The sequence below is a fragment of the Elgaria multicarinata genome, chromosome 9 (genome assembly GCF_023053635.1).
Source record: "Elgaria multicarinata webbii isolate HBS135686 ecotype San Diego chromosome 9, rElgMul1.1.pri, whole genome shotgun sequence".
Classification (NCBI taxonomy): domain Eukaryota; kingdom Metazoa; phylum Chordata; class Lepidosauria; order Squamata; family Anguidae; genus Elgaria; species Elgaria multicarinata.
In genome coordinates, this window is record NC_086179.1 from 26,561,841 (window position 1) to 26,589,153 (window position 27,313).

Genomic DNA, 27,313 nt, shown 5'->3' on the forward strand with positions numbered 1-27,313 from the left:
TTTATAAAATCCCTGGGTTGTTTAACACAGCAGGTGTGCGTGAGGGCATAGGAACCAGCCTGTACACTTGTTTCCGCTGCATTTTTAACCACCTTTGGTTAACTGTGGTTTGTCGACAATATGTGAACTGGGTCATTGAGTTCTGTGGAAGAACATACGTTCCAATCAGTTACACAGTTGTGGGGAGCAACTTGCCCCTACTTCAAACTATAGGGCCACCGGGGTCTGGACAAGGAAGATGGGATGGTGTTTCCTCTCCCCCTAATAATGTTTCAATTGGAATCCACTTATTCCCTACCCATCCACAACTCAATAGTTCTCATTCTAGACAAAATTTGCCCCATATTTCTGATAATGGCATCAGTAGGGACAGATTTAGCCTCTACCATGACAATCCCCTGCATGCATCCCTTTAAATTAATCTGTCATAGGTAAATGAATGACTAATATTCACTTCTGGGGGCATGCATGGGAGTAAACCTGCTTCTGTTGCACTCACTCAGTGTTATAACCTCTGCTGAAGGGTGCAAAGCACTTCAGTATATGATTTTATGGGGAATGTACTGAGATGCTTCTCTCCTCTTCCACCCACAACTACCTACACCATAGATGTACTGATCAGGAGAGAGTGAAAGGACCAATGAGCAAGCATACTTTGTCTTGTTTAAATGCTTGTAATCCATCCCTGGATAGATATAGCACCAGCCATCTTGCTAAGACAAATTTGCTTTTACTTTTTATTTTGTCTGCCATCACTAGATAGCATTATACGGAAACTATACCTCACTAGATAGCATAGCAGGTCCTACTGCGAGAGTGATTTGAATAAATGGGAGACAATTGACCCTAAACACAGTTTGAGTAGGCTGTGTAATTAAACACCACACTGGTCACATTTTAAATTCTATTTATTTGAGCAATACAGATGTTCTATTTGTTTTGAGGCAATGGAAACAAGTCAAGATCATTAAAATGTATTAAAGATACACAATGCATTTTAAGGCATGTGGAGAAAAGCACATTACTTGTTCTTCAGAAACTGGCTCAGTAGAACTGATGAAATACCGTCTGTTACATTTTCCAACTTCCAAGTGGGCATGTCATCATTTCATTTGCTAAAAAGAATTAAAAACATACACACGTTTTAAGCGAATTATAGACAGGCCCCTACAAGTACACTCCTGCATAGACTGAAATGGTGCCAGCTTTGCAGTTTGAATTTAATACTACTAATTGATGTTTAATCATCTGCCTGTGCGGACATATCAGATGCTACATGATGTCTTATTCTCTCAGACAACTTCCAATCCAGTAACCCATTCACCTGCACGAGCCTACCATGCAGCTTGGGAGTTTTCACACCATTTCACTGCTTGCCCCTACACCTTTTTGGCTTGCTGTGATATGTAATATACATTTCTTTTTTCTGCATTGCTGTTGCATATTAGAACAATCACAGGTGAATTAAAACTTCATCAAAGCTTGTGGAAGAAACAACGTACCTCAAGTTGTTTCATAAAGGGCAGCATGGAGGGGCCTAAGGGAGATCTAAGTAGTTTTATTAGCTGAGTAAATTGTTAGAAATGGGGGATGTTTTGTATTACCCTTCAGATTATTATCAGATTATTACCCAAATTTGTCTAGTCTATATCTTATCAGCTAGACAATGTAACAGATAAGTTTCTGTATACTTGTGGGATTTACGTACGAAGAAATACTAGTATGTAAAAATGACAAACAGTAGCCCAACAACCTTCCAAACTTGCAGAATGTTGAGGGTGTTAGTTGAGGGGGACAGAAGTAAAAGGAAAGTGGGGGAGGAATTCATCTGTTTAACAGCTTACAGTGGGGGGTGGGGGGTTCATGGCAGGTGTGTGTGCACTGTGAGGTTTTGTTTTTTTAAAACTTCCTGCACAATACGGAGAAAACACACATCTATTTCCTTCAGAAACATCCTCTGATATAGCAATAAAGCATGTCTGGAACTAGCATTATATAGTACAATAAGGGGCAAGCTTGGGGGGAAAGTAAAAGGTGTCTATTTTCCTCAGTCCTGAAACCTCCCCCTGTATGAGTCCTGCAAGGCTCCTGTTGCACACAGGCTGGAGCCTTGAATAAGAGTCTTCCTATTTTGGGTTAGGGATACACTGTGACATAGTTTGTGTATTCCCACTTGATTCTGCTCCCCACCTATTTCCTAATAACTCCTAATATGTATTTTACTGATTTATTATGCTTGAATGGTGCAAATGAGCTCATTATGCTTGCAAACCCCACTGGTTCTAATCTGTGTCATTGTTCCCTTTTGCTTAAAAAAAAAAAAAACCACCTGACCCAGGAGAAGTTTCAAATGTACTATTCTTGACTACGTTGATTGAAAAGGTAGCGGCGTTACAACTCCAGATGCATCTGGACTCATTTCAGTCAGGCTTTTGGATAGGATATGGGACTGAGATTGCTGCTCGCTTTGCTGGATGAGCTACGCTGGGAGCTGTATGGAGGTAGCGTGACCCTACTGGTTCTACTGGACCACTTGGCTGCTTTCAGTACCACTGACCATTATATCTTTGTGGGCCACATGGGTGGGCTGGGCCTTGGGGGTGCTGTTTTGCAATGATTTGACTTTCGGGTTGGGTCCAGAAGGTGGTGCGAGAAGATTACAGTTAGACTCCGCGGCCATTGTCTTCATGGTGCCCCACAGTGTTGTTTTGTCCCCCATGTTATTTAACATTTACAAGAAACTGCTGCAAGTGGTCAGCGGGAGATTTAGAGTAAGGTGCCAGCAATATGTTGATGACACCGAGCTCTGTTACTCTTTGTCAACCAACACCAAGGAAGCAGTCCAAACCCTTGAATGTTGTCTGGGTTCACTAATAGACTGGATGAGGGTGAACAAACTGACTTTAAAGCCAGACAAGGCGGGTGTTTTTGGTCAGTAGAACATTATTATTATTATTATTATTATTATTTATTTATTTATTTATTTATTTATTTATATAGCACCATCAATGTACATGGTGCTGTACAGATTACACAGCAAGACCCTGCCGCATAGGCTTACAATCTAATAAAGTTGTAGTAAACAATAAGGAGGGAAAGAGAATGCAAACAGGCACAGGGAAGTGTAAACAGGCACTGGGTAGGGTGAAGCTAAACAGTATAGAGTCAGAACAAACTCAATATTTAAAAGCTATAGGGAACAGAAAGGTTTTTAGCTGAGTTTTGAAAGCTGTGATTGAGTTTGTAGTTCTCAAGTGTTCTGGAAGAGCGTTCCAGGCGTAAGGGGCAGCAGAAGAAAAAGGACAAAGCCAAGTAAGGGAAGTAGAGGTCCTTGGGCAGGCGAGAAGCATGGCATCAGAGGAGCAGAGAGCACGAGCGGGGCAATAGTGTGAGATGAAAGAGGAGAGATAGGCAGGAGCTAGGCCGTGAAAAGCTTTGAAGGTCAACAGGAGAAGTTTGTATTGGATTCTGAGTCAAGGTTCATAGTTTGGGAGTGCTTCTTAAACCTACACTGTCCCTGAATCTTCAAGTGCAGCAGCTGCAAGGAGTGTGTTTGCACAGTTTATATTTATTTATTTATTAAATTTATATACCACCCCATACCGAAGCTCTTTGGGCGAGTTACAAAAGTTAAAAACTGAACATTCAAAAGTATACAAAATTTAAAACCATCAAAAATATAAAAACAGCAGTATAAAACAACAGTATCCATTTAAACAACAACTGTTCTGGGGTCTGTTAAAAAAACAAACTTAGTATATGTTTTTAAATGCCTGGGAGAAGAGAAAAGTCTTGACCTGGTGCCGAAAAGATTAACAATGTTGGCGCCAGGCAAGCCTCAGTGGGGAGATCATTCCATAATGGTGGGGAATGATCCAACAGCTAGTTTAAGGGGCCAGCATTGTCCAGATGAGCATCATGATTGGGATGTGCAGACAGATACACCTCTAGAGCTGTTTCTGTACATGGATCTCCCTCGCTGGATTGATTTGGTTACGTATGGACCAAGGCACACTTGGCTCATGACTCAAAAAACCAAGAGTGATTATTTGCATATTTTCTTCAAGTGAGTAAAAGGATGACATTTAAGGTGACCAACTCCTAATACAAAAGTGGGTCCTGCAAGGCTCTTGTTATAATGGAATGAGGTTCAGGGGAAGTTGCCACTGTTGACCTTTGCAGTTCTGATCTTACACTACTGAAGACAAGATACGAACCTGAAGCGCTCTCCCTTTGGTTTCTATGGGTAGAGTGTAAGCAGAGATGGCGCACACAGCACAAACCAAAGCAAAAAGGCAAAGCGCTCCCAAGATAGAAGCATTCATGAGCACCTATAAACAAACAACTTATTAGTGCAATATTCCCGTGAAATTTTGAAAAACAAGTATTTTCTCAAAGTTAAGTACATTGAAAACAATCTAGGGATAGATTAGTCTGTTTCCCGTATTCATTCATACATTTGTTCCATCCCATTTTCACATTGATTAATTGCATAATTCTCATTGGTTTTTTAAATGTATTTTTCACATGATGTGCATTTTGTACCCATGTTGTTCTAAAATACATATTTTAATACACATTTTGGTGCAGTAGTAACAATGTTTTATTAAAAAAAAATTAAAGATGGATTTAAATACAAGATATTGGTGTTGGGGTGTCATTGAATTTTATTCCTCCTGCCCACTAGCTGCCTTTCAGGTTATTAACAGAAGAGCTTGATAATAGCTTTGAGAACTGTTGCCAAGTTTTTCTAATTATTGTGCCCTCTAAATTTTAATGCTAATCACAAGTTTTACCTTGTGATTTACATTTTTTTAAATGTAAATCTGTCTTTCATTCTTAATTTTTAAAATCATTGTTACTCTTCTTTGAACTCTGTCTTTATTGCTGCTGCATCCAAAACTGGATTCCAGGCTAGTTGCATTGAATGCAGTGGTGCAACTCTGACTTAGATGTTCCTCCAGAAGACAAAATAGTTTAGCAAACTGCACCTTCAGCTTTCCCCTTAACCTTTTTTAAAACATGAACTGAAATTCACATGATTCCAGGCCTGGAAACATCCCTCATTTGCTATCATTTATTTGAAGATACTTCCTGGAGCTTGTTCTTAGTGGCAAAGGTGGCTTACTTGTGCTATAAAAGGTGCCACCATGGCACCAATACGACACAGGGAACCACTGGTCCCTAGACCCAGGGCTCTCATAGTTGTCGGATAAACCTGTAAGACAGTAATATATAATAATACATCAATGGTAAGGTCCCTGATATGAAGAACAGTAGAATGAAGCAAAGGGCACTTGGGCACTAAGCTCTTCATTGGAGATAGCTCATTCAGATCAGGTCCTCAGGCAAAGGGACATAGGCAAGGCTATTATGGGGACCCAAAGCTCACATTGTCATGTGGCCAGAGATGGTCCTTTCCCACCCTTCACAAGCCGTTTTCAATACAAATAGTATCCCAAGCCAACAAGATTCTATTGGTAATTCTGTAAATAGATGGGGAAACTATGGCCCTCCACATGTTTTACGGCCACAACTCCCATCATCCCTGATCATTAGCCATGCTGAGTGTGATGGATGGGAGCTGGGATCAAATAACATCTGGAGGTCTACAGGTTTCCCACCCATGTAAAAACATACTGTTGAATATTTCTTGATAAAATTTTTGGGCACAACCTTTACAAAGGTAAGCATTTTTTAAAGTCCCATTGTTTTCAAAGGGAGAGAGGAACATGTGTTTAATTTTAAAACTGCTTAGCTTCGGCTGGATTGTGCTCATTTAGTTTAGCATGACTACTTAGGAATGATAGTAATTACATCCTCTTGCAGTGCAATTCTAGGTATGTCTACTCAGGAGTAAGTCGCAGTGTGATCAATGATACTCTTGAGTCAGTGGTTATAGGATTGTAGTCTAGGCACTGATTCAGCAACATATTGAGGTTTTGAAATACTAAAAATATTGAATTTTGTTTTGTTACTTGAAAATTTCAACTATTTTTAAAAACTTTGAGCCAAAAATGAAAATGGCAAATGTTCAACTCCAGGTTGTTGTTTTTTATTTTGAAATCATATTGAGATTTAGTGTAACAATCAGCCTCAACTGGATTTCAGTTATTAATGAGAACATTGAGTAAAAAGATAATATTCAAGTAAATGGATTATTCCGTAATTATCTCACATAGAATTACTTGGGCCATGCTTAGAAGAACATACTTTGCAGACTGTTAGGATGGGTTTCTGTTCTCCGATTTTTATGAGCTATTTAGGGTGTAATCCTATGCATGTTTAGACAGGAAAAAAAGTCCTATAAATCCCAGCATTCTTCAGACAGACATGCTGGTTGGGAAATGCTGGAGGACTTTTTTCTATCTAAACATGCATAGGATTTCCCCCTTAACCATTCAGGTTTGTTTATGTATTCAAGAGAAGCAAAGACTTCATTGTTGTCTACTAAATCACAAAAACAGGAAGAGTTATGTAAACAGGTGCATGTAAGTGAAATGCTATCCTTCACCCCTTAACCTGGGACCATTCATTCAGAAATAACTGTCTTCTCATTAGGACAGGATGCACTGATTGGTCTGATTCAGCTCAAATATATCAACCCCATCCAAACCCAGGAGCGGGGTAGAAATATTGTTATTATCACTTTCCTGTTCATTCCAGCTACCCAGCCAATACTGCAGCCTTCCCCAACCTGGTGCGCTCCAGGTGTGGCTGGGAGTTGTAGGAGTACTGTAATACTGCAAAGCCATGTGCTCTTAAGTGGGAGTAGCTTTTATTAAACTCAGATGTCTGAGTAAACATGCCTACGATTGCACTGTTGGCATACACATCCCATTCATTAGGAAAACATTTGAAGTTATGTATCCTTTCTCTCAACAATTCATGAGTTCATTATGGTCTTACCTCTGCTGTGTAAATGTAGATGGTGTTGAAATTTGCAGCAACGAAAGCACGCAGCATAAAGAGAAAACCAATGAGGCCCATGCTAGGTTGAAAAGGAAGAAAATATGTGGAAGCTCGTGTCATTATCCAGCACCTGACCTGTGGTACTTGACTGTACATCACACCAAAGAATACCATCAAATAGAATTGTATGCCAGAAGGTCAGATGGCTGTCCAAAGTAGCATTCTGTTCACAGTTGCCAACTGGCTGCCCTTGAGAAACCTACAAGCAGGACATGAGTTCAATATTACCTTCCTGCTCATGGACCCCAGCAACTGGGGACATATTTATTGATTGATTTCATTTCGATATCACCCAATAGTCAACGCTCTCTGGGCAGATCACATACTGCCTCTGATATCAGAGGTAGCATATAAACATCAAGTCTAGCAGCCATTGACAGCCTTATGCTCCAGAAATTTGTCCAATCTCCTTTTTTAAAAAACGTTTTTTAATGCTTTATGTGTGTATGTTCTGTGTTTTAGAATTTTTAATTTTGTATACTTGTTTTTATCTTAATTTTAGAATTTCTGTGAACCGCCCAGAGAGCCCTGGCTATGGGGGTGGTATATAAGTGTAATAAATAAATAAATAAATATATGAGAGGGGGGGAAAGTGCCTAACCAATTTCCCCACACAATGCATAACTTCGTAAACTCCTAACACGCCTCCCTTTACTCATCTTTTCTCTTAAGTTATCAGCTCCAGATGTTAACCTTTCTTCATAGGGGAGTTGCTCCAGCCCTTTGATCATTTTAGTTGCCCTTTTCTGCACTTTTCCCAACTCTACAATATCTTTCCTTAGATGCAGTGTTCAGAATTGTACAATAGCTTTGACTATTGGGTGGCATAAAAATGCAATAAATAAATAAATATTCCAAGTGTGGTTACACCGTGGATTTGTATATGGGGAGTATGATATTGGTAGTTTCATTTTTGATTTCTTTCCTAATTATGCCTAACATGGAGTTTGCCTTTTTCACAATAGCTACACACTGGCTTGTCATTTTAATCATGGTGTCCACCACAACTCCAAGTTCTCTTTCTTGATCAGTCACTGCTAGACTAGATCCCATCAGCGTATATTTAAAGTTCAGAATTTTTTTCTCAATGTGCTTACTTTACATTTGCTTACATTGAATTGCATTTGCCATTTTGATGCTTGTTCTTCCAGTTTGGAAAGATCCTTTTGGAACTCTTCACAATCCCATTTTTGTTTAATCACCCTAAATAATTTGGTATCATCAGCAAACTTGGCTGCCTCACTCCTTACTCTTAATTCCAGATCGTACATGAACAAGTTGAAAAGCATTGTTCCCAGTGCAGATCTCCATGAGACCCTACTGTTTATATTTCATTGGGAAATTTTACCATTAATTCCTACTTTCTGCTTTTTGTTCTTTAACTACTTAGTGATCCATAAGATAACCTCTCTTCTTATTGCATGATTATTAAGTTTGCTCAGGCATCTTTGGTGAGGGAAGGCCTTTTGGAAGTTCAAGTAAATGATGTCTACCAAATCACCCCTGTCTATATGTTTATTGACACTCTCAAAGAATTCTAAAAGGTTTGTGAGACATGACCTACCTTTGCAAAAGCCATGTTGATTCTTTTTTTCAGCAGGGCTTTTCCCTCTATATGCTTACTGATTTTATCTTTAATGGTGGCTTTAAAAGGAGGTTGGATAAATTCCTGGAGGCAAAGGCTATCAATGGCTACTAGCCCTGATGGTTGTGTGCTATCTCCAGTATTCGAGGCAGTAAGCCTGTGTGCACCAGTTGCTGGGGAACATGGGTGGGAGGGTGCTGTTGTACCAAGTCCTCCTTGTTCATCCCTGGCCGATGGCTGGTTGGCCACTGTGTGAACAGAGTGCTGGACTAGATGGACCCTTGGTCTGATCCTGCATGGCACTTCTTATGTTCTTAATGCTTTCAACCAATTCATCTGGAACGGATGTTAAGCTAACCAACCTGTTATTTCCTAGATCTGCCCTGGATTCCTTTTTAAATATTGGAATTACATTGGCCATTCTCCAATCCTCTGACACAGAGTAAATGTGAGACTAAATAAAGACATTATAGCTGATGGCTTGCCAAAGATGGGGCATTTGCTACTGTCCTGGCTCCTTCAACTAACCTGTTTACTAGATCATTCCCCAGTTATGTCATCTATACCCAGGACCATATAAAAGTAAGGTTATGAACTATAACTATCTAAAATAGAGAATATACCCCCCCTCTTCACCATTGCCCTCTGGGCTGATAAGGACAAGAACAATGCCCATAACCTGGCCATTCCAGAATGTGCCATACTGCACTCCATAAGGTTGGCTGTATAAGACAAGTTGAAGCACAGTGGAAATTTGGCATTTATTTGGCTATGGCAGCCTCTGCCAACAGTGCCCTTCAGATGAGTTGTATTAGGGTGACCATACGTCCAGATTTGCCCGGACATGCCCGGAAACGGGGGGGGGGAAATCTGGGTCCAGCCAGAAATACCTGCTTCCCCGCTTTGGTCCGGGAAAAAAGCTCTTTAAAAAAACCTGTTTAGGCTCTCCAGGCTTCCATCGGGGCCTCTCCTAGGTCATCGTCACTATGGCGACCAAAGAGAGGCCCTGATAGAAGCCGGGAGAGCCTTAAATCGCGCCTTCGCGAAATGCAGAAACGCCATGGTGATGATGACCAAGGAAAGGCCCCGATGGAAGCCTGGGGGGCCTTAAACCGCACGTTTCCGAAACGTGGAAATGCCCGGCTTAAGCCACACCCACCTCGTCCATCCGGGCCTCTCCTATGATGTCGACAGGAGAGGCCTGGATGGACAAGGTGGGTGTGGCTTAAGCCGCACATGTCCGTGTTTCAGAAACGTGTGGTTAAAGGCCCTCCAGGCTTCCATCGGGGCTTCTCCTTGGTCGCCATGGTGACGATGACCAAGGAGAGGCCCCGATAGAAGCTGGGAGAGGCTTAAACCGCATGTTTCTGAAACGTGGAAACGCCCAGCTTAAGCCACGCCCACCTCGTCCATCTGGGCCTCTCCTATGACGTCGACAGGAGAGGCCCAGATGGACGAGGTGGCCGTGGCTTAAGCCAGGCGTGTCCGTGTTTCAGAAACGCGCGGTTTAAGGCTCTCCCGGCTTCTATTGGGGCCTCTCCTTGGTTGCCATGGTGACGACGACCAAGGAGAGGCCCCGATAGAAGCCGGGAGAGGCTTAAACTGCATGTTTCTGAAACGTGGAAATGCCCGGCTTAAGCCACGCCCACCTCATCCATCCGGGCCTCTCCTGTCAACGTCATAGGAGAGGCCCGGATGGATGAGGTGGGCGTGGCTTAAACCGGGCATTTCAGAAATGGTGGAACAGAAGAAGAAGAAGCGGGGGGAAAGCAGCGTGGTGGGGGCCTGGCGGTGGCGGACCAAGGCCGGCAGGAAAGCGGCGGCAAGGACAACGTGGGGCAAGGGCAAGGCAGCAAGGCATGGGCTGGAAGAGAGGGCCGGCAGCGGTGGAGGGACCAGGTGGAAGCAGAAGGAAGGAGGAGGAGATCGACTGGCCGCGGACCAGGCAGCAGCAGGACACGAGCTGCGAAGGGAGGAGGCAGCTGGGAAAAGGTAGGCCAAGGCAAGGCCACCATCCTCCTTAATTTGGCATGGGGGTGGTGAGGTGGAGGGGGGAGAGGCTGGGAAGTAGGGCTAGGGAAAGGCGGGAGGTAGGCTAGAGGTTGAGAGGGTGGGGCTTCATTGCTAACCATAGGCTTTTCCATTTTAAAACTGGCTATTTTTGCAAGTTTTCAAGAGTCCCTGAAAAAAAATAACCTTGGTTACCAGGAGGTAAGGAAACGAAGGAGGAAAATGCCTCAGGTCAGGTGCAAACAAGTATGGGTAAGTAAAAAGAGCTGGTGATGATGATAATGGATGCTGATGCTGATATTAATAATGCTCCTTCTGTTGCTCGTGATGCTGATAATGGATGCTGATGCTATTAATAATGCTCCTTCTGTTGCTGGTGATAGTGATAATGGATGCTGATGCTAATATTAATAAAGCCATGGTGGACACCCTGGGTGGGTTACACGGACCACCAATTGGGAACCACTGTTCTAATGTGTACTATGACTGTTGTGGTTGTTTATTATGTTATAAAAAATAAAGAAATGGTTTTATATAAGTGTTAATTTCTTTTTTAGTATTTAGTATATTATTATAGTAGTTGTGTGCCTTTGCTACTCATTGGTTGCTATCATTTACTTTCTGTGAACTGCCCAGAGAGCTTCGGCTATTGGGCAGTATAAAAATGTAATAAATAAATGTGACCGAGGCCACGCCCCCTTGGGGGCCAGACATGTTGAGTTGGCTCCGCCTTGGGGTAGGCATGTTGGGGTGGCCACGCCTCCTGAGGGCAGCCATTTTGTCCTTTTTGGTTTCCAAAATATGGTCATCCTAGTTGTATGATACCTCCCATCATCCCCAACCCCAAAGTGCTTTTGTCTCACTTGTTTCTTTATTTATATGTGGTGCAGAGTTCATTCAGGCTTGATTATGAGCTGCTTTTTTATGTTTCAAAAGCACCAGAACACATAAAAAACATGGAAGGGAATTTATCAGCTCTTCCCACTCAAGTGTCTTTTCTTTCTTTCTTTCTTTCTTTCTTTCTTTCTTTCTTTCTTTCTTAAAAACAAGGAAACTCCTTGCAAGTTTATGTAAATAATCCCCAGGGATTAAGGGTGACCTCAGCAGGCACATTTGTTGGCACAAGCTCCCTTCATTGACAAGGGCTCCACACTGGAGTAGAACTGGTTTGAGCCGCATGCTTCTGACCTACATAATTTCTCTTTTACATAAGAGTTGCAGTATTGGGCCAGTCCACAGCTTAAACCAACTTCTGAAATACGTTCAGCCATCCTAGTAGAGCAGAGTAAGAATGTGTTAAATTTTCAGAATACCTGACAAGCACATTTGAGAATGTTGCCAGTCTCTGGCATGTGTAAGGTGTTGTATGCATCAGAAACAGTGCCATTTTTTTGTCTTAATAGGCTCCCTCCTGAATCACTTACGTTGAAGTGCAGATATTGAGGAGAAGGAAGAACACTGAAGTACATCCCATTGTTATTGTTAGACTCAGCCGCCTTCCCAGGAAATTGATGCCAAGAATGTTTAAAGGATTTACTGGAAAATAGTAAAGGAGGAGGGACATGATATCAGGTTCCAAAATCAGATTAACCAACTGAGCCATCCTGCCATCTTTTCCTGCCAACTGCCTTAGGGAAGACACCGTCCACAGTTGCTTGCATTATTATTTCTCTATGATTACTTGTAAGACTAAAAATGGTGAGATAAACTGTTCAGGCATAGATAGATAGATAGATAGATAGATAGATAGATAGTGTAGCTGACATTTTTTTCTAGAGTGCACAACGGGAAGGAAAATGGTAACAAAATGGTGCCTTTGTCAAATATTGCTTTCTGCTATTTTCTTCGCTCCTGTGAGAGGTCTCCTGGGAGCAATATGCCATGTGAATTATTGCTCACAAATGTCGGCTGCACCGGTAATAAATTCAAAAGGAGTAAAATACACCTTTCTGATCATGGAAGTTTTTACAGTTGAGAGATGACAGCTCAGGTTCACATGCTACACTGCATAGATGAATGTGCAAGTCTTGAATTTGGCTGCTGTCTTCTTAAACTGTTAACTTTTATTGTTGTTTTACTAGTGTTTTGTTTTATGCATTTATTTTTTATTATTTTATTGTGTATTTTTATCATGCTTGTAAGGCACTTTGTGTATCTTCTGATAAAAATATATAATGCTGACTGGCATTTATTAATTGTATTGATTTTTGTTGGTCCGTTAATGTATAGGGTTTTTAATATGTAAGCCGCCTTGACAGGGTTATACACTTAAAGGCAGCCCAAATATATATTTTTACATAAAATCAACAAATAAGGTGGGGGGGGGATCATGAAGTGGCCAGCTTTGCTGATAGTAACAAATAATTCAGGGTGGTTAAAATACAGAAGAACCACAGAGTTCCAAAAGGATCTCTCCAAACTGGTGCAATAAAATGGTAAATGTAGTTCAGTGGAATTAAGTGTACACTGTAAAGTGATGTACACTGGGGCAAAAGTCTTAACTCCACATACATGCTGATGGGGTCTGAACTAGTAGTGACTGACCAATGTCAACCCAGTCTGCAACTGCTGTGACAAAGGAAAATGTTGGGGATCATCAGGAAGGAATCTAAATAAAACTGCTAATATATTTATACAAATCCAGGATGCAACTTTTTATACTGTATTTTGTATTTGTGTTTTTAGATTGTTGGTTGTTTTATTATGTTCTTCATGGTTTAAATTTTTGTGAACCGCCCAGAGAGCTTTGGCTATTGGGCGGTATAAAAATGTAATAAATAAATAAATAAATAAATAAATTACACTTGGAATACTGTGTACCAAAGACACAAACAAAATTATCAAGAGGCTGAAACAACTCCCCTAGGAGGAAAGTTTACTGTTTCAAAAATGGGTTTGTTGCAAATGAGGAATGCAATATTATATAAAAATAAAACCTTTATTGCCTCAAACATATACTCTTCTAGCTTCTCTCCAGCCCTGACCGACTCCTGAGAGTGCTGAGTCACTGACTGCTGTGTCACCTCCTGATTGGGCAAGTATTCCTTCAAGCAAAGTCTCAGTGTCCCTGACTTCCTCTTCCAGCTGACTTAGTTCTACCTATTGATACAGTTACAACGTTTGAGGATTTTTAGCTTAGAAAAATGGTAAGCAGGGTCATGATGGAGATATATAAAATTATGCAAGTCGTGAAGAAAATAAGTGGGGAGAGGTTTTCCTCCGCTGCCACCCCCAAACTCTCTTATAATACTATTCATCCCAGGAAGCTGAATGGTGGGAAATTCAGGACATAAAAAAAAGAAAGTACTTCTTTACAGAGCACATGAGTACACTGCAGATTTTCCTAACGCAAAATGTAGTTATAGCCAGGGATTAAACAAATCCATGGTGGATAAAGCCATCAGTGGCTACTAGTCATGATGGCCATAGATTACCTCCAGTACTGGAGGGAGTATGCTTCTGTATACCAATTGCTGGGGGTGCTGATTGTGGGGTTCCCATAAGCATCTGATTGGCCACTGTGGGAACGCAGTGCTGCACAGGCTTGTGGTCTGATCCAACATAGCTCTTCTTACGTTCTTAATTACAATAATGAAAGTTACTGAAAACAACAAGCGCATCAGCCCACACAGCAGGATTCCTAAGCTTCATTTGTATATGTGGAGTTCCCTCTTCCCTCTCCTTCAGTGACTTATCCACATTCTATTTTAGGTAGATACATAAGGAGGCATTACATGCAATCTCTCCAACTGTGCTGATGAACATGATCTGGTAATCAGACGGAGCAAACAGGTGACAGAGACAAGGGCTCCGAATCTCCTCGGAATGATTGCCCAACTCCTCCTCTCCAGCTGTTGGCCCTGTTCCTGTTCCACAAACCAGATCCTTCTCCAATAACTCTGCACTCGCCAGGATGACACCATAATAAGCAAAAGATATGCCGAGCCTGTGGGGGGGAAAAGGTGACATGTGGAAACCAGCACTGGAAATGACACATTCTCAGTCGTTTCAGGTAAAGTGTCAGATAAAGCAATGAAGGACGTCATAACCACATTCCACCTGGGCCTCATCTTGACAAGCATGGGAGGAAAGCACATTCCCCGCAGTATTATGAAATCAGTTCTGCGCTGTCAAATGTTACATGGCAGAGCCAGTTGTCTCGAAAACCTGTTTTTTTCAGTGCCAGGAAAAACATACTTCCATGGTAGGGCAAGGAGTAGAACCAACACCATCAGTGAGAGAGGCTTGTTACCACCACCCCTCCTCTCCAGGCTCCCCCTGAATAGGAAGAAACTAATGTGGCAGATCTCTATTTTTATAAACTGGAGATGTGCAGCTGTGCAACAGTAAAGACTCCCTCCAGAAATGTGCATCAGCAGGGAAGGAGTAATGGGGAGGAGGGGAAGGGGAAGCCCCACCCCTTGAGAACCACCACCACCACTCCAATTTCACCCCATTCTCGTAAACTGTCACTGAGTAATAGCTCCCTATTTACTCCAAACATCAGAGAAGCTAATTTACACAACAACAGAGAAGCAAAGCTAATTAACACAGCATCAGAGAAGCAAAGTAAGGCAGCAAAAGGAAGTGCCTAGTTATGGCTGTCAATGGAACGGGTTAGGAAAAGGAGTGATGGGGAAAGGGGCAGCTCCACTCCTTGACCACGTCACAGCCAGGTCACAGGCATGCCGAGGATTTAATGCGGAGGAATGGGGGCACGTTGCAGAGCAAGTACACAGGAGCCAATTCAATTAAAAAGAACGCAGTAAAACAACTCTGCGATACTGCGAGTATTTGTGGCAGAAGGAGCTGATTGGATGCATGCTGGCCACAATGTCATGTGTCACAACGGAACTCACAATGCCCCCAAGCTGCAGGGAAAACCCTGTGAAGACATCTCCCCGGTTCACCGAACATTGCTACAATGGGATCTGTAAATACTTCTGATTCAAAACAGATCAGAGACTTACTATTGAATTAACCCTTTGGAACAGTTTGAAATAATAACAAAGCAATTCTAGTTCTACTAAACTAAATGATGAAACATTCACTTCAATGTAGTCAAGACTTCTTTCATTTTCAGAGCACTGCTAGATATTCCAGGAGGGAGAAGCGATGCAATATCCAGGGAGGCATTGCCTCCCCTGTTCCTCAGTTTCAGATGTGCTAGTGACCCAAACAAAACAGAAGGATGCAATGGATCAAAAGCTACCTGGGTAGAAGATTCAAAGTGGAATATGTGGGCATCATCAGACAAGAATTTTATTGCACGCTTGTTACTGGGGCACTCACGGATTTTTGCGGGTCCTATTCACAACGTCCCCTGCCCTTTCTAGCCTTCTTCTCGCAACAAAAAAACACCCCAATAAATCCGAATTAATTTTGAGATGGAACTTGCCGCTATCTCCTGCTGTGTGCAGGAGAAGCAGTGTGATCAAAAATGGCCCACTGAATGGGTCACGTGCATGTTGCTTACTTCCTCTTTTGAAAGAGGAAATAATGAAGGACAAAACTGTGGGTGGGGGAAGTGACGTTAAGGAATTGCGATTTCCTCCCATGTGATGATGCTCTGCGTGTGTGTGTGTATCCACCCATCCACACACATATATTTCTCCGCTTATAACCCTACCTTTAATACAAGAAGCGTGTATTTGTATCCTTGATCATTTGATTTAGAGCTTTGTTTGGTTTTAGTGCAGGATTTTGAATGTACGCCCAGATTGGCAAAGCTCTGTTGACATATAAATGTGATAGTGTGCATGTATTAGGAGTTTAATCAAGGCAATTTCCCTCTTCTAATTCCTTCCATTTGCTTGAGCAGTGATGGGAGTCAGAGGACAGTGCCTGATACCGCAAGAGAAAACCAGCCCATTCTACCCCAATGCATGAACAGATTTGCTGTGTACGCACAGCTATAACGAAGTGATGAACAGAATGCAGAATGTGAGAGACTGTGACTGTGTGAGTATATTTCAATAGTTCTAAATTACACTGCTTGTTGTTTGAATTCCAGGCATACAGCGGTTACATTGCAATACTATATAATGGTTCTGTTTCAAAGGATCCAGATGTGCACAAGGGATACTTGTGTAGCCATGCTGTCTGGCCTATGTCGATCTTTTATTCACACGTACTTTCCCAAATTAGAAGAGAGAGCAATAGATTTTAAACAGAAGCAACCAGAGGCAACCAGAAGCCCATAGGGGCTGTCCTTCTATGGGGGAAAAAGACTTGCAACTAGGGATGTGCTCCGCTCCGATTAGGAGCGTAGAAGCAGTAGCGGATTGGCCTGCTCCGCCTTACCCAGAGGCGGAGTAGGAGCGGACCGTGGACCCCCTAGAAGCAAGGCGAAGAGAAGCGCCCATTTTTCGGAGCTCCGAGTTCAGGCGGAGCGCTCCGGTCGCCATCTTGAAAACATTTCGCCATAGGATTGCATTGCGGCAAATAATCGCGCATAACTACGTTGTTTTTGAAGCTATCGCTCTGGAAATTCTTGTGCTCAGAGAGTCGTGGATGGGGGTCATTTTGAGACCACTCTCACCTCTCTGCGTTGTCCGTGTCGCGTGCTATATTTTTTTGAAAATCGGGTCAACCGCGCGGCTCAAACTGCGTTTCGGCTTTTCGCCCATAGGATTGCATTGAGGGAAAGAATCGGGGATAACTGGGGGGGGGTTTAAGCTATCGTTCTGAAAATTCTTGTGCACAGAGAGTCGTGGATGGGGGTCATTTTGAGACTACTCTCAACTTTCTGCGTGCTGTGGTTCACGTGCAATGTTTTTGTGAAAATCGGGTCAACCGCACGGCTCAAACTGCGTTTTCGGCTTTTCGCCCATAGGATTGCATTGAGGGAAAGAATCGGGGATAACTGAGGGGGGGTTTAAGCTATCGTTCTGAAAATTCTTGTGCACAGAGAGTCGTGGATGGGGGTCATTTTGAGACCACTCTCAACTTTCTGCATCGTACGGGTCGCGGGCTAGAAGTTTTTAAAAAATCGGCGGGAAAAATACCTTTTTCAAAGGGCTGAGGGGCAGAGTCAGCTCCCGGTCATGATGATCCCAAAGTTGGAGGAGGGCATAGGCAAAACAGGTAACTTGGGATTCTGGGAAACTTCTCTTTCTTCATCTGAACGGGCTTTTCCCCGTGTTTTTTAACACAGTAGCCCCACCAAATGCACAAACACAACCTGAAATCATATACTAAGCCAAGAATAAGAGATAGAAAAACACAGCACTGCTCCCCACCCTAACCTTGGTGAACAACTGAATCGATGTGGTGCAAGGGGATGAGCTCCCCTAGGGCATCTCATCGTGGACGTGCCCCCACTCTCTCCTGCACTGGAAGGCCATAGAGCCTTCCAAAGAGAGTAAAATGGTGGAGCAATGCCTCTCATGAGTTGAAGTGAATGGTCACTTTTCAGTGGTGGAGCAATGCCTGTTCTGAGTCGAAGTGAGCGTTTTACTTCTTCTCGGAGCTGTGGCTGTCAGTGTCTTGAACTGGCAGCTACTTCCCCCTCCCCCGGGCACGTCCCCCTATTGCTGGTAAAAGACAGATATAGCCTTTTAAAAAAAGTTCTTCTTGTTGTTTATTGAGCAACACTGCTGCTTTTAATTCCACCCCTCCTTTGTTTATTGATTGATTTATTCCATTTTATATGCATTACTGGCTTATCCTTGGCTCACTTCCTTATGCCCCCAGAAATGCCAGCTGCATGCCTGCCTGCCTTCCCTCCCTCCTCCCCTGCCCACCTCGCAGGGATGTTGTGTGTGGGGTGCCCAATTTTCAAAAATTCGCCAAAAATCAGGGGATGATGGGATTGCTTTGAAACTTGGCATGCGTGTGTATATCCCCATGAGGTGTCATGGTGCCAAACATGAGGTTTCTAACTTGAACAGAAAAAAAGTTGTATAATTTTTTAGCTTTCAATGCAAGCCTATGGGGGGGGGGAAACGGAGCTCCGGATCCGGATCTGGAGCTCCGGGCGGAGCGGAGCGGAAGTGGGCGGAGCGGGGGCGGGGCGGAGCGGCCCGATCCGGAAAATGGCGGATCTGCAAGTGAAGCGGAGCGGGGGGTCCGTGCACACCCCTACTTGCAACTTCAATTACCATAACCAATTTTCTTCCCTTCTGACTGACTAGCTTCTGAGTAATAGCTTTGATCCTTAAGATGCATCCAAACCAACTCCCTTGGCGTGTTCCACTGATTTCAATTTTCTTATACGCAGCTATCTGAAATAAGCAACTCAAAGACATTTACCATATAATCCATATTTGCAGAGTTGTTCGTAAGTATTTGGGATTCATTAGGTCTTTCAGTCTTCCCCTTCTTTCCTGAAAATAATTTCAATAGACAGTCAGAAGTACATTGGGAATGTGTTGCCAAAAACTAAAGACTAGTCCAAGGTCGGCTGCAGTTTCAGGATTACAGCCCCTATCATCCAGCTGAAAGGCTCATGGAAGATGGGTCTTTCAGTGTCTACTAGCTATATTCAGAGGTAAAATACCTTTGAATGCTAGAGGCTGGGGACAAATTACAGGGAAGGGGATCACCCTCATAACTGAATTGTAAGCACCTGGAATAAGGCTAAATTGATAATAGTAAAAGCCAATTAAATTGCCTTAAATTAAGAGAAAGGACATCACTTCTACCAAATTGCATGTTAGGCATAATTAGAAAAGGAAGCGGGGCGGGGCGGGGCGGGGCAGGGAGATTGCCAACATCATAATGTCCTTATACAAATCCATGGTGCCGCTACATTTGGAATACTGAGAACAGTTCTGGTCACCATGCCTCAAAAATAAATATTGCAGAGTTGGAAAAGGTGCAGAAAAAGTCAAACAAAATGATCAAGATGCTGAAAAATCCCTTATGAGGAAAGATTGCCAAATTTGAGGCTTTTTCGCTTAGAAAAAATGGTTAATAAGGGGAGATATGACATAGGTGTGGGGAAATTGGATAGGGATAAAAACCTGGGTCATCTCAAGAAGCTCAATGGTGGGAAATTCAGGACAGACAAAAGGAAGAACTTCTTCACACAGCGCATAGTTAAACTGCGGAACTTGCGACTACAAGATATAGAGATGGTCATCAACTTGGACAGACTTAAAATGGAATTAGACAAATCTGTAGAGGATAATGCTATCAGGGGTTACTAGACAAGATGGCTATTTATTACCTCTAGTATCAGAGGTAGTATGGGCTCCTTTAAATGAGCAATTTATTGTACACTTATGATTGGCCACTCACAGAAATTTTTGGGTCCATTTTATGATGTTGTCAACAACCAGGACATTTCCCACGGAATCCTCTAAAAATCCTGGGATAAAAAGAACCACTTTTAAAGTGGTAATAGCTGGGAAACAGCAGAATCTTCCACCGCTAGATGGTGCTGTCTCAATAGAACTCAATGGAACTGAACAGAGGGGACGTATTCATTTCAACCCCCTTGTCGCCCCTTTCTTCCCATGTAACGCAGCCCATAACAATTTTGCCAAAGAACCAGGAAGCAGAAAAGCCCCGGGTAAACAACATCACTTCCCTTAATATAGAGATGCTCTATGCCTCTCTAAATACCAGTTGCTGAAAAACATGACCAAGAGAGAGTGTTCTTGTACACATGTCCTACTTGTGGGCTTCTCACTGGGGCCTCTGATTGACCACTGTGCAAACAGTTGACTAAATGGGCTTTGGTGTGATCCAGCATTGCTTTTCTTATGTTCTTAACTGCATGAAAAAATGAGCTTGGGAATGATCCAGTTACACAGATCTATAGGTCAAGCATCAGTTACAAGAAATGTGGAGGTGCATCTTTCCCCACCAGCTCCCCCCATCTCTGTAATGTCTAGTTGAACACAGCATGTTTAGTGTCATGTGGTAAGGACAAGGCATTGAACAGAATAATGCCGTCCTATCTCAGTTATCCAGCATAAGGAAGTAGGGGAAGAGAGGAATGGATCAATGGCAGTTCCTTGTCTTTTGTAATGGCTATCTAGAACCGATGTTCCATTTATTTAAATGGGAAGTTAAACACATGTTTAATTTCCTCCAATTCAAATGTGTCATAATTCCACCCTCTGTGTTCATTTTAGATATAGTGGTTGATAGTGACCAAGAGCACCATTATTTTTCTGGCATGATGACGGTCATAATTGATAATAACCATGCCAACTGGGCATGGGATTCAGTCCTGAGCCTCGTTATTTCACCCCGGGGTCATCACTCAGTGCAATGATGATGTTCTGAATCTTACATCAACAGGTTCCACCAACTTCCCTTCGGGCATAACAGATCGGTTCATCTTAGCAATCCACTGCAATGTTGCAAGGGCACCTTTGTCATTTCCGCAAGATACGTTATACCGAGCAGACTCAGGGATAAACTACAAATACAAATGGATAAGAAAACATAGCTGCAGCATTTCCAGCATCACTAGTCTCCCTGCAATCAATATTAGGGTGGATTCCTGCATTGAGCAGGGGGTTGGACTCGATGGCCTTGTAGGCCCCTTCCAACTCTGCTATTCTATGATTCTATGAATATTGAACTTTATTTAGGGTTAGGGTTCTAGAATACACACCAATACAGTGACAAATACACATTGTGGGATGGTTCACGTAACACTTTTCCTGCGCCATTCTTGGGAAGGTATGCATGTTTCGACAGAAAAAAAGTCCTATGACTCCCAGCATTCCCCTGCCAGCATTGTAGGCTGGGGAATGCTGGGATTTGCAGGACATTTTTTCTGTCTAAACATGCACAGGATTGTGCACTAAATGAATAAATATGAGTATGCTGGTGGGCCCTGCTGTACAGAATATATTAACTACATAGCCAATTACTCCTTTTTAATATATTCTTGTGTCGAATTTGTTTTTCCAGAACTTGGCATTTCACACTTCCTTTTACTGAAACCAATCTTGCTGGTTTTTATATCAATTTTCCAGGTCATTAACTATATTGATCTCTTAAAAAAAAAAAAAAAAAAAGTCGGTGTCTCTTCCCAGATCTGTGTCAATTGCAAAATTTGGCAAATGTTCTTTCCACTCCTTTGCCCAGTGAAAATACTGTTCATTATCAGATCCACATCAATCCTTATGCAATACCCCCTTAATCTTTTTCCAATCTGAGCATGAACTATTAAAACCTATGGCCCCAAATCAACGAATCTTACTTCTGATTGAAGCTGCTACTCTCTTAGTTCACTGGTTTCAGCAGAAACTAATAATGATTCATGACCACACACGTGCGCTAAAGTAACTGTATTTATGTACTATTAACTCAGTCATATGTTTTCCAAACCTTAAATGCTAGGATGAGCACAATGCCTGGAATAGAGGCAATTCGTATCAGCCAACGCCATCCAATGGTTGGGTTAACCACTGATGCCAATCCAATAATTAATAAGGAGCCTGCTAACCAAAACACCTGTCAAAACGAAAAAGAGAGGTTAAAACATGAGGTGATGGGATTCTCTGCTTATTATTTGTTTTAGCAGCTGATTCTCCCTACGGTCACATCAGCATTCATGGCTTTCTTCAAACTGCTGTTGCTGCATAAAACATTATTAAGAAAGGGAGATGTAGCTATGCACTCCAGCTTCCCCACTTGCAGGCTGTCAATACCAATTTTGATAAAGTAAGCAATGTGTTCATCAACTCAGCTCCTGAAGGTTGAATGTCAGCTGTCAGTCTTTCTCAAAATAAAATGTGTGGAGTACCCAATTATCGGAGGATAAATTTATTCAGTGCTTGCAGGCACACAGATTTAATACAGCAAAGAGTAACAATACAGATAGAGATAAAGATAGTTGGGATGCTGATGTATGAATTTGAGCAGTTCTGAAACACCTGGAAGTATTTCATCTTAATTATACATTATATTCTCTCTCATCCAATTTGCTCAGGCTGACTTACAATCAACACAACAAATTGATAAAACAGTTACATAGTAACAACAACAACAACAACTCATAGACCCCATAAAAAAACAAGGGAGTAAAAGTTCCAATTTCTTTGGTCAGAATCCAGAGAACTATTTCAGGCACAACCAAAACCTGAGTGATGCCTGGTGGGATAGTGGATTTACTTTAAAAAACACCCAGATTCCTGTGTACGGTAACCATGTGGAAAGGAGGGCAGGACTCCTGCATCTTTCATAGTTGTCTAGAAAAGGGAATTCCAGCAGGTGTCCTTTGTATGCAGGCAGCACCTGGTGAAATTCCCTCTTCATCACAACAGTTAGAGCTGCAGGTGCCCTGCCCTCTTTTGCATCTGGTCACTCTAGTATAGCTGCAGGAGCCCTGCCCTCTTTTATATCTGGTCACTATACAAAAGAGGGCAGGGCTCCTGCAGCTTTAACTGTTGTGATGAAGAGGGAATTTTACCAGGTGCTGCATGCATACAAATGACACCTGCTGAAATTCCCTTTTGTAGACAACTGTGAAAGAAGCAGGAGGCCTGTCCTCCTTTCTATATGGCCATCCTAGTCAAAGCAGCTTAATAACATGCAATTAAAATAATTGTAGTTCAATAAAAACCAATAAAAGCAACTTAAGAGGTAGACAACATCAGTATGAAACAATCAAACAGAGCAGCATCAATAGCAAAAGGAAGCTACTTCAAATTGCAAGTGCCTGCAGAAAAATCCTGTTTTCTCATGGGCTGAAATGCCGTACAAATAGGCCTCTAACTGTAGAGCGTTCTAGAGACTGGATGCCACAACAGAGAAGGCCTTGACCTGAGGCCAGGGTTTCCTGCTTTGTGTTAAACCGAACACAGGGAATTTTTAGCACCCAAGGAACTACCTTATAGCTTACCTGTGATAATGGCAACATATAACCCCGGTATTTTGTAGGCAAAAATTCTGTTTGTATTATAAGCCTAAAGAAAAAAATAGAAAAAATGAAAAGGTTAAGAAGAGATAAAGACGAGTATGTGCAATATTCAAGCCACCCCTACCAGACCATGCTCTGGGTTTGGGCGGCAGAGCAACTCATGGCCCAAGTAATCAGAGGAACACCTGCCGTGCGACCAGCACACCACATTGTTTCCTCCACTGATGGTCTGAACAAGGCCACAGAGTGTGCATGAAAGTGGCTCCACCCATTTTGGGTTGTGATCCAACCAACATGCTTCCAGGATGCCAATGCAGACCTTGGGGCTAAAAAGGCCTCCATCCCTGCTCTAAGTATATGTTGGGTCTAAAGTGTTTAGGGTTTAATAGCTCAAGACAAGTATCTTGAATTATGCCTGGAAGAGAACAGGAATTCAGTGCAGTTCTTGGCCCTGCTCAGGTACAAGTTCCCATTCAGTCAGAACCTCTGGTCATGCTTGGAAGTCCTATGAATAAGCAGCTGGTCATGCATAGGCTTTCCCTATGCAGATGTCTGAACCAATGTGCAGATGTCCAGGTGGGGTGTTCAGTTGCCGCAAAGGATGTTGGGGGCAGCAGGGGGAGCAGCAAAGTCATGCTTCCCCCTTCTCTGAGCTTAGGTTCTACACATGGAGAATACCTGAACAGGGCTGCTGGACCACTAATATAATGTGCCATCAAGTAGTAATGTCAGAGAAATCCACAACAGAATCTAACGGGTTCAGATTTCTAAGAATTTGACTGTGGATTCCACAACAGACCGGCTTTTCCTGAGTCGCATGGATTCTGCGAACATGTAGACCTTTTCTCTTTTCTCTTTAACTTTCTGGAATTTTATGCAAAGTTAGCTGTAGAAAAATACATAAAACAAAATAAAAACCAGCCAAAATGTGCTTTGGTCGGATTTTTGCAAGTGTGTATTAGCGCAAGTATAAATTTGTGGAAATGTGAATTTTTGCGAATTCCGGAAATTGGGGAAAAAACTGATTCCATCAATGAGTGGATGATGGGATGAAAGGCATCTAACAATCCACAAGAGGCAACTGAAATGGATTTCACACACTCCATATGTCCCTAGCTCTTGGTGACCCAACCCCATAAGGAGCTGGGCTACCAGGATCTCCATCAGCTGAAGCTTCCATGCAATCTTCAAGGGCAGCCCTACATAGAGCTCATTACATTAGACTATTCTTGTGGTGATGGAGGCAGGAAGTATGATTGCTGAACCCCCCATCTGATAGAAAGGGGTGCATACTTCTCAGCAGGCACAACCTGGGCTTCCAAGAGCAGCTGCAGATCCCGAAGCACCCCAAAACTGAGTGATGAGCAGATGCAAATTGATATAGCTAACGTCTCCTGCCTATAGGGCAGTCTTGATTTATATCTGCTGACATTCCTAGTGACATGCCGTCCGCAGTACAACATTACCCTTGTGCATGACCTGACACGCCACATCCCACCATAGTCCGGAGGAAGACAAACCAGATGTACGAAGGGGAAAATGATGTCAGCAAAGAGAAATAGGCTCCCCAGATGAAAGAGAGAAATAAAATCTGGAGGGGGAGATACAGAAAGGAGGTCAGTTCACCAAAGCAAAATAAATAAATGCAGTGCTGGTTGCTGAGACAACTTCACTGCAGCAAAGTATGGGGCTGGGGTGGGGATTGCAATTACTTACACTAACATCCCAGAGTACTGTGGGAATTTCAGTGTTAACAGAGCACATGCTTTGCCTACATCTGGAGTATTGTGTCCAGTTCTAGGTATCACATTTTAAGAGGGACATTGACAAACTGGAGCCATTCCAGAGGAAAGCAACCAGGATGGCGAGGGCTCTGGAAATGAAGTCCTGTGAGGAACAGTTCAAAGAGCTGGACATGCTTACCCTAGAGAAAAGAAAATTAAGGGGATACATGATAGCGATCTTCAAATATCTAAAGTGCTATCACACCGGAGATGGAGCAGACCACTCCTCTGTCGCTCCTGAAGGCAAAGTTAGAAGCAATGGGTGGGAAGCTGATTTCAGCTAAATATTAGGAGAAATGAAAAGAGGTTGTTCAACCAAGGATCAGGCTGCCTCCAAAGGTGGTGGATTCTCCTTTGCTGGAGTTATTTAAGCAGAGGCTGGGTGGCCATCTGGGACGGATGCTGTAGTAGCATCCTGCATTACAGATCCTGCACAAGCAGGAGTGGAGTAAGATGCCCCCCAAATCTCTTCCAACGGTATAATTCTAAGGTCCCAGGTCCAATCCAGTATCGCTATTTACATTTTAATATGATCCAAGGAAGCATGGCTGAGAAAGACCTCTAAAGATTGAACCTGGCTCTTTCTGCATCCAAAGCAGGTGCCTACAGACCTATGGCACATTCTTGTGGATCTGACGTCGAATAGGCAGCCTTCTCCAATCTTGTGCCCTCCAGATGTTTTGGACTACAACTCCCAGACTTCCTGACCAGTAGACATGCTGCTTGGGGCTGAAGGGATGGGAGTCCTAAACATCTGAAGGGCACCAGGTTGGGGAAGGCTGGCATAAGGGATTGCAAATTAAACAACTTTCTTCCTGTGTCAGGAGGAGCTTATCCTGCTAATTTTCTATCTGTCTGTCTGGTTTTAAAGTCACAGAAGCAAGGCCAGTAAAAGCAACTGAGGTTGCAATCTTCTGCACCTTTAGAGAGAAAAAGTCCTACACGTCCTGCAAGTCCTTGTGCCATACTACAAGTCCCAGCATTCTCCAGCCAGCATAGCATTAAAAACATCAGTCTAATATTAAAAACAGACACCCACCAAAACACCCCACATCCCATCACTTACCTTCCAGCGGCCATATCTATCAGCTAGAAGTCCAAATAATACACTAGATACCATATAGCCAAAAAACACCATCTAGAAGGAATTGAAAGACACAGCTCTGGGTAAACCAATGGAGATTGTAAAATTGCAGAATGAATATGCCTACAAGCTAGCAATGGCAGCTCCAGCTTTGGGGTGCAAGATGGCTTCAGTTGGCTTCCCCACCTTGAAGGGGTCCACCTCCTTGCCATGCTCAACAATGCCCATTCATTAGCCCTCTCCCTCTGGGCCCAATCTCTCCACTGGGCCCAGTCTGGCTCCAGTGCCCAGGAAGGCAAGTGGAGGCTTCTGCTCCTTCTCCTTGCACTTGTCACTTGGAGAAGGCAGGGAAACTGGCAGCAACTGCCAGGTGTTGCTGCCTGAGGCCCATTCGACTTACAGAAGCCCACCGGACTGGCAGTTGAATGTTAACCAACACTGGTGGTCATGGGACAGCATCTGCCACCTCACTTGAAGACACCAAGCTAGCTTAGAAGGTGTGGGGCAAGCTGCATTGAACACACGGCTTTGTTATAAAACAGAGGGGAACGGCCAGGTGGCTCCATCTATATCAGAATATAAGAACATAAGAAGAGTCCTGCCGGATCAGACCAAGGGTCCATCTAGTCCAGCACTTTGTTCTTACAGTGGCCAACCAGCTGTCGACCAGGAACCCACAACCAGGACACAGTGCAACAGCACCCTCCCACCCACGTTCCCCAGCAACTAGTGTATACTGGCTTCCTGCCTCTGATATCCAACACCTGTGACCTGGGGTGACTAATGGTAGGGCCAGTCTTGCTGCCTGCAAACACAAAGAGGAGCAGGGCTAGGGAACTCTGTGGGCCTCAGATGCCTGACAATGCCAACTGCTGATGCCAGCCCTGAAAACTAGGAATGAAAAACTAAAGTTGTTTTTCAGGCAACCAGAGGCAAGCAAGAAACACATGTTGCTCCAGAGACAGGCAGGCACCTCTTGACTCAAAGGAAAATTCGACTCACTATGCCAGTGCCTATCTGACTTTCCTTTTCAGCACTAGACAAATTCA

General features: G+C 43.0%; 1 protein-coding gene across 1 annotated transcript; it reads right to left on the reverse strand.

Moving 5' to 3' along the window:
• Positions 1–1,094: 1,094 nt before the first annotated feature.
• On the reverse strand, positions 1,095–26,318 carry SVOPL (SVOP like). Its single transcript, XM_063133348.1, has 12 exons — positions 26,247–26,318; positions 24,863–24,987; positions 23,379–23,442; positions 21,863–21,988; positions 20,814–20,942; positions 18,821–18,894; positions 14,302–14,513; positions 11,992–12,103; positions 6,910–6,991; positions 5,129–5,218; positions 4,218–4,331; positions 1,095–1,115 (listed from the first exon to the last, which is right to left on the reverse strand). The coding sequence occupies exons 1-12, from the start codon at positions 26,316–26,318 to the stop codon at positions 1,104–1,106; spliced, it is 1,212 nt and encodes a 403-aa protein (XP_062989418.1). The 3' UTR covers positions 1,095–1,103.
• Positions 26,319–27,313: the final 995 nt, after the last annotated feature.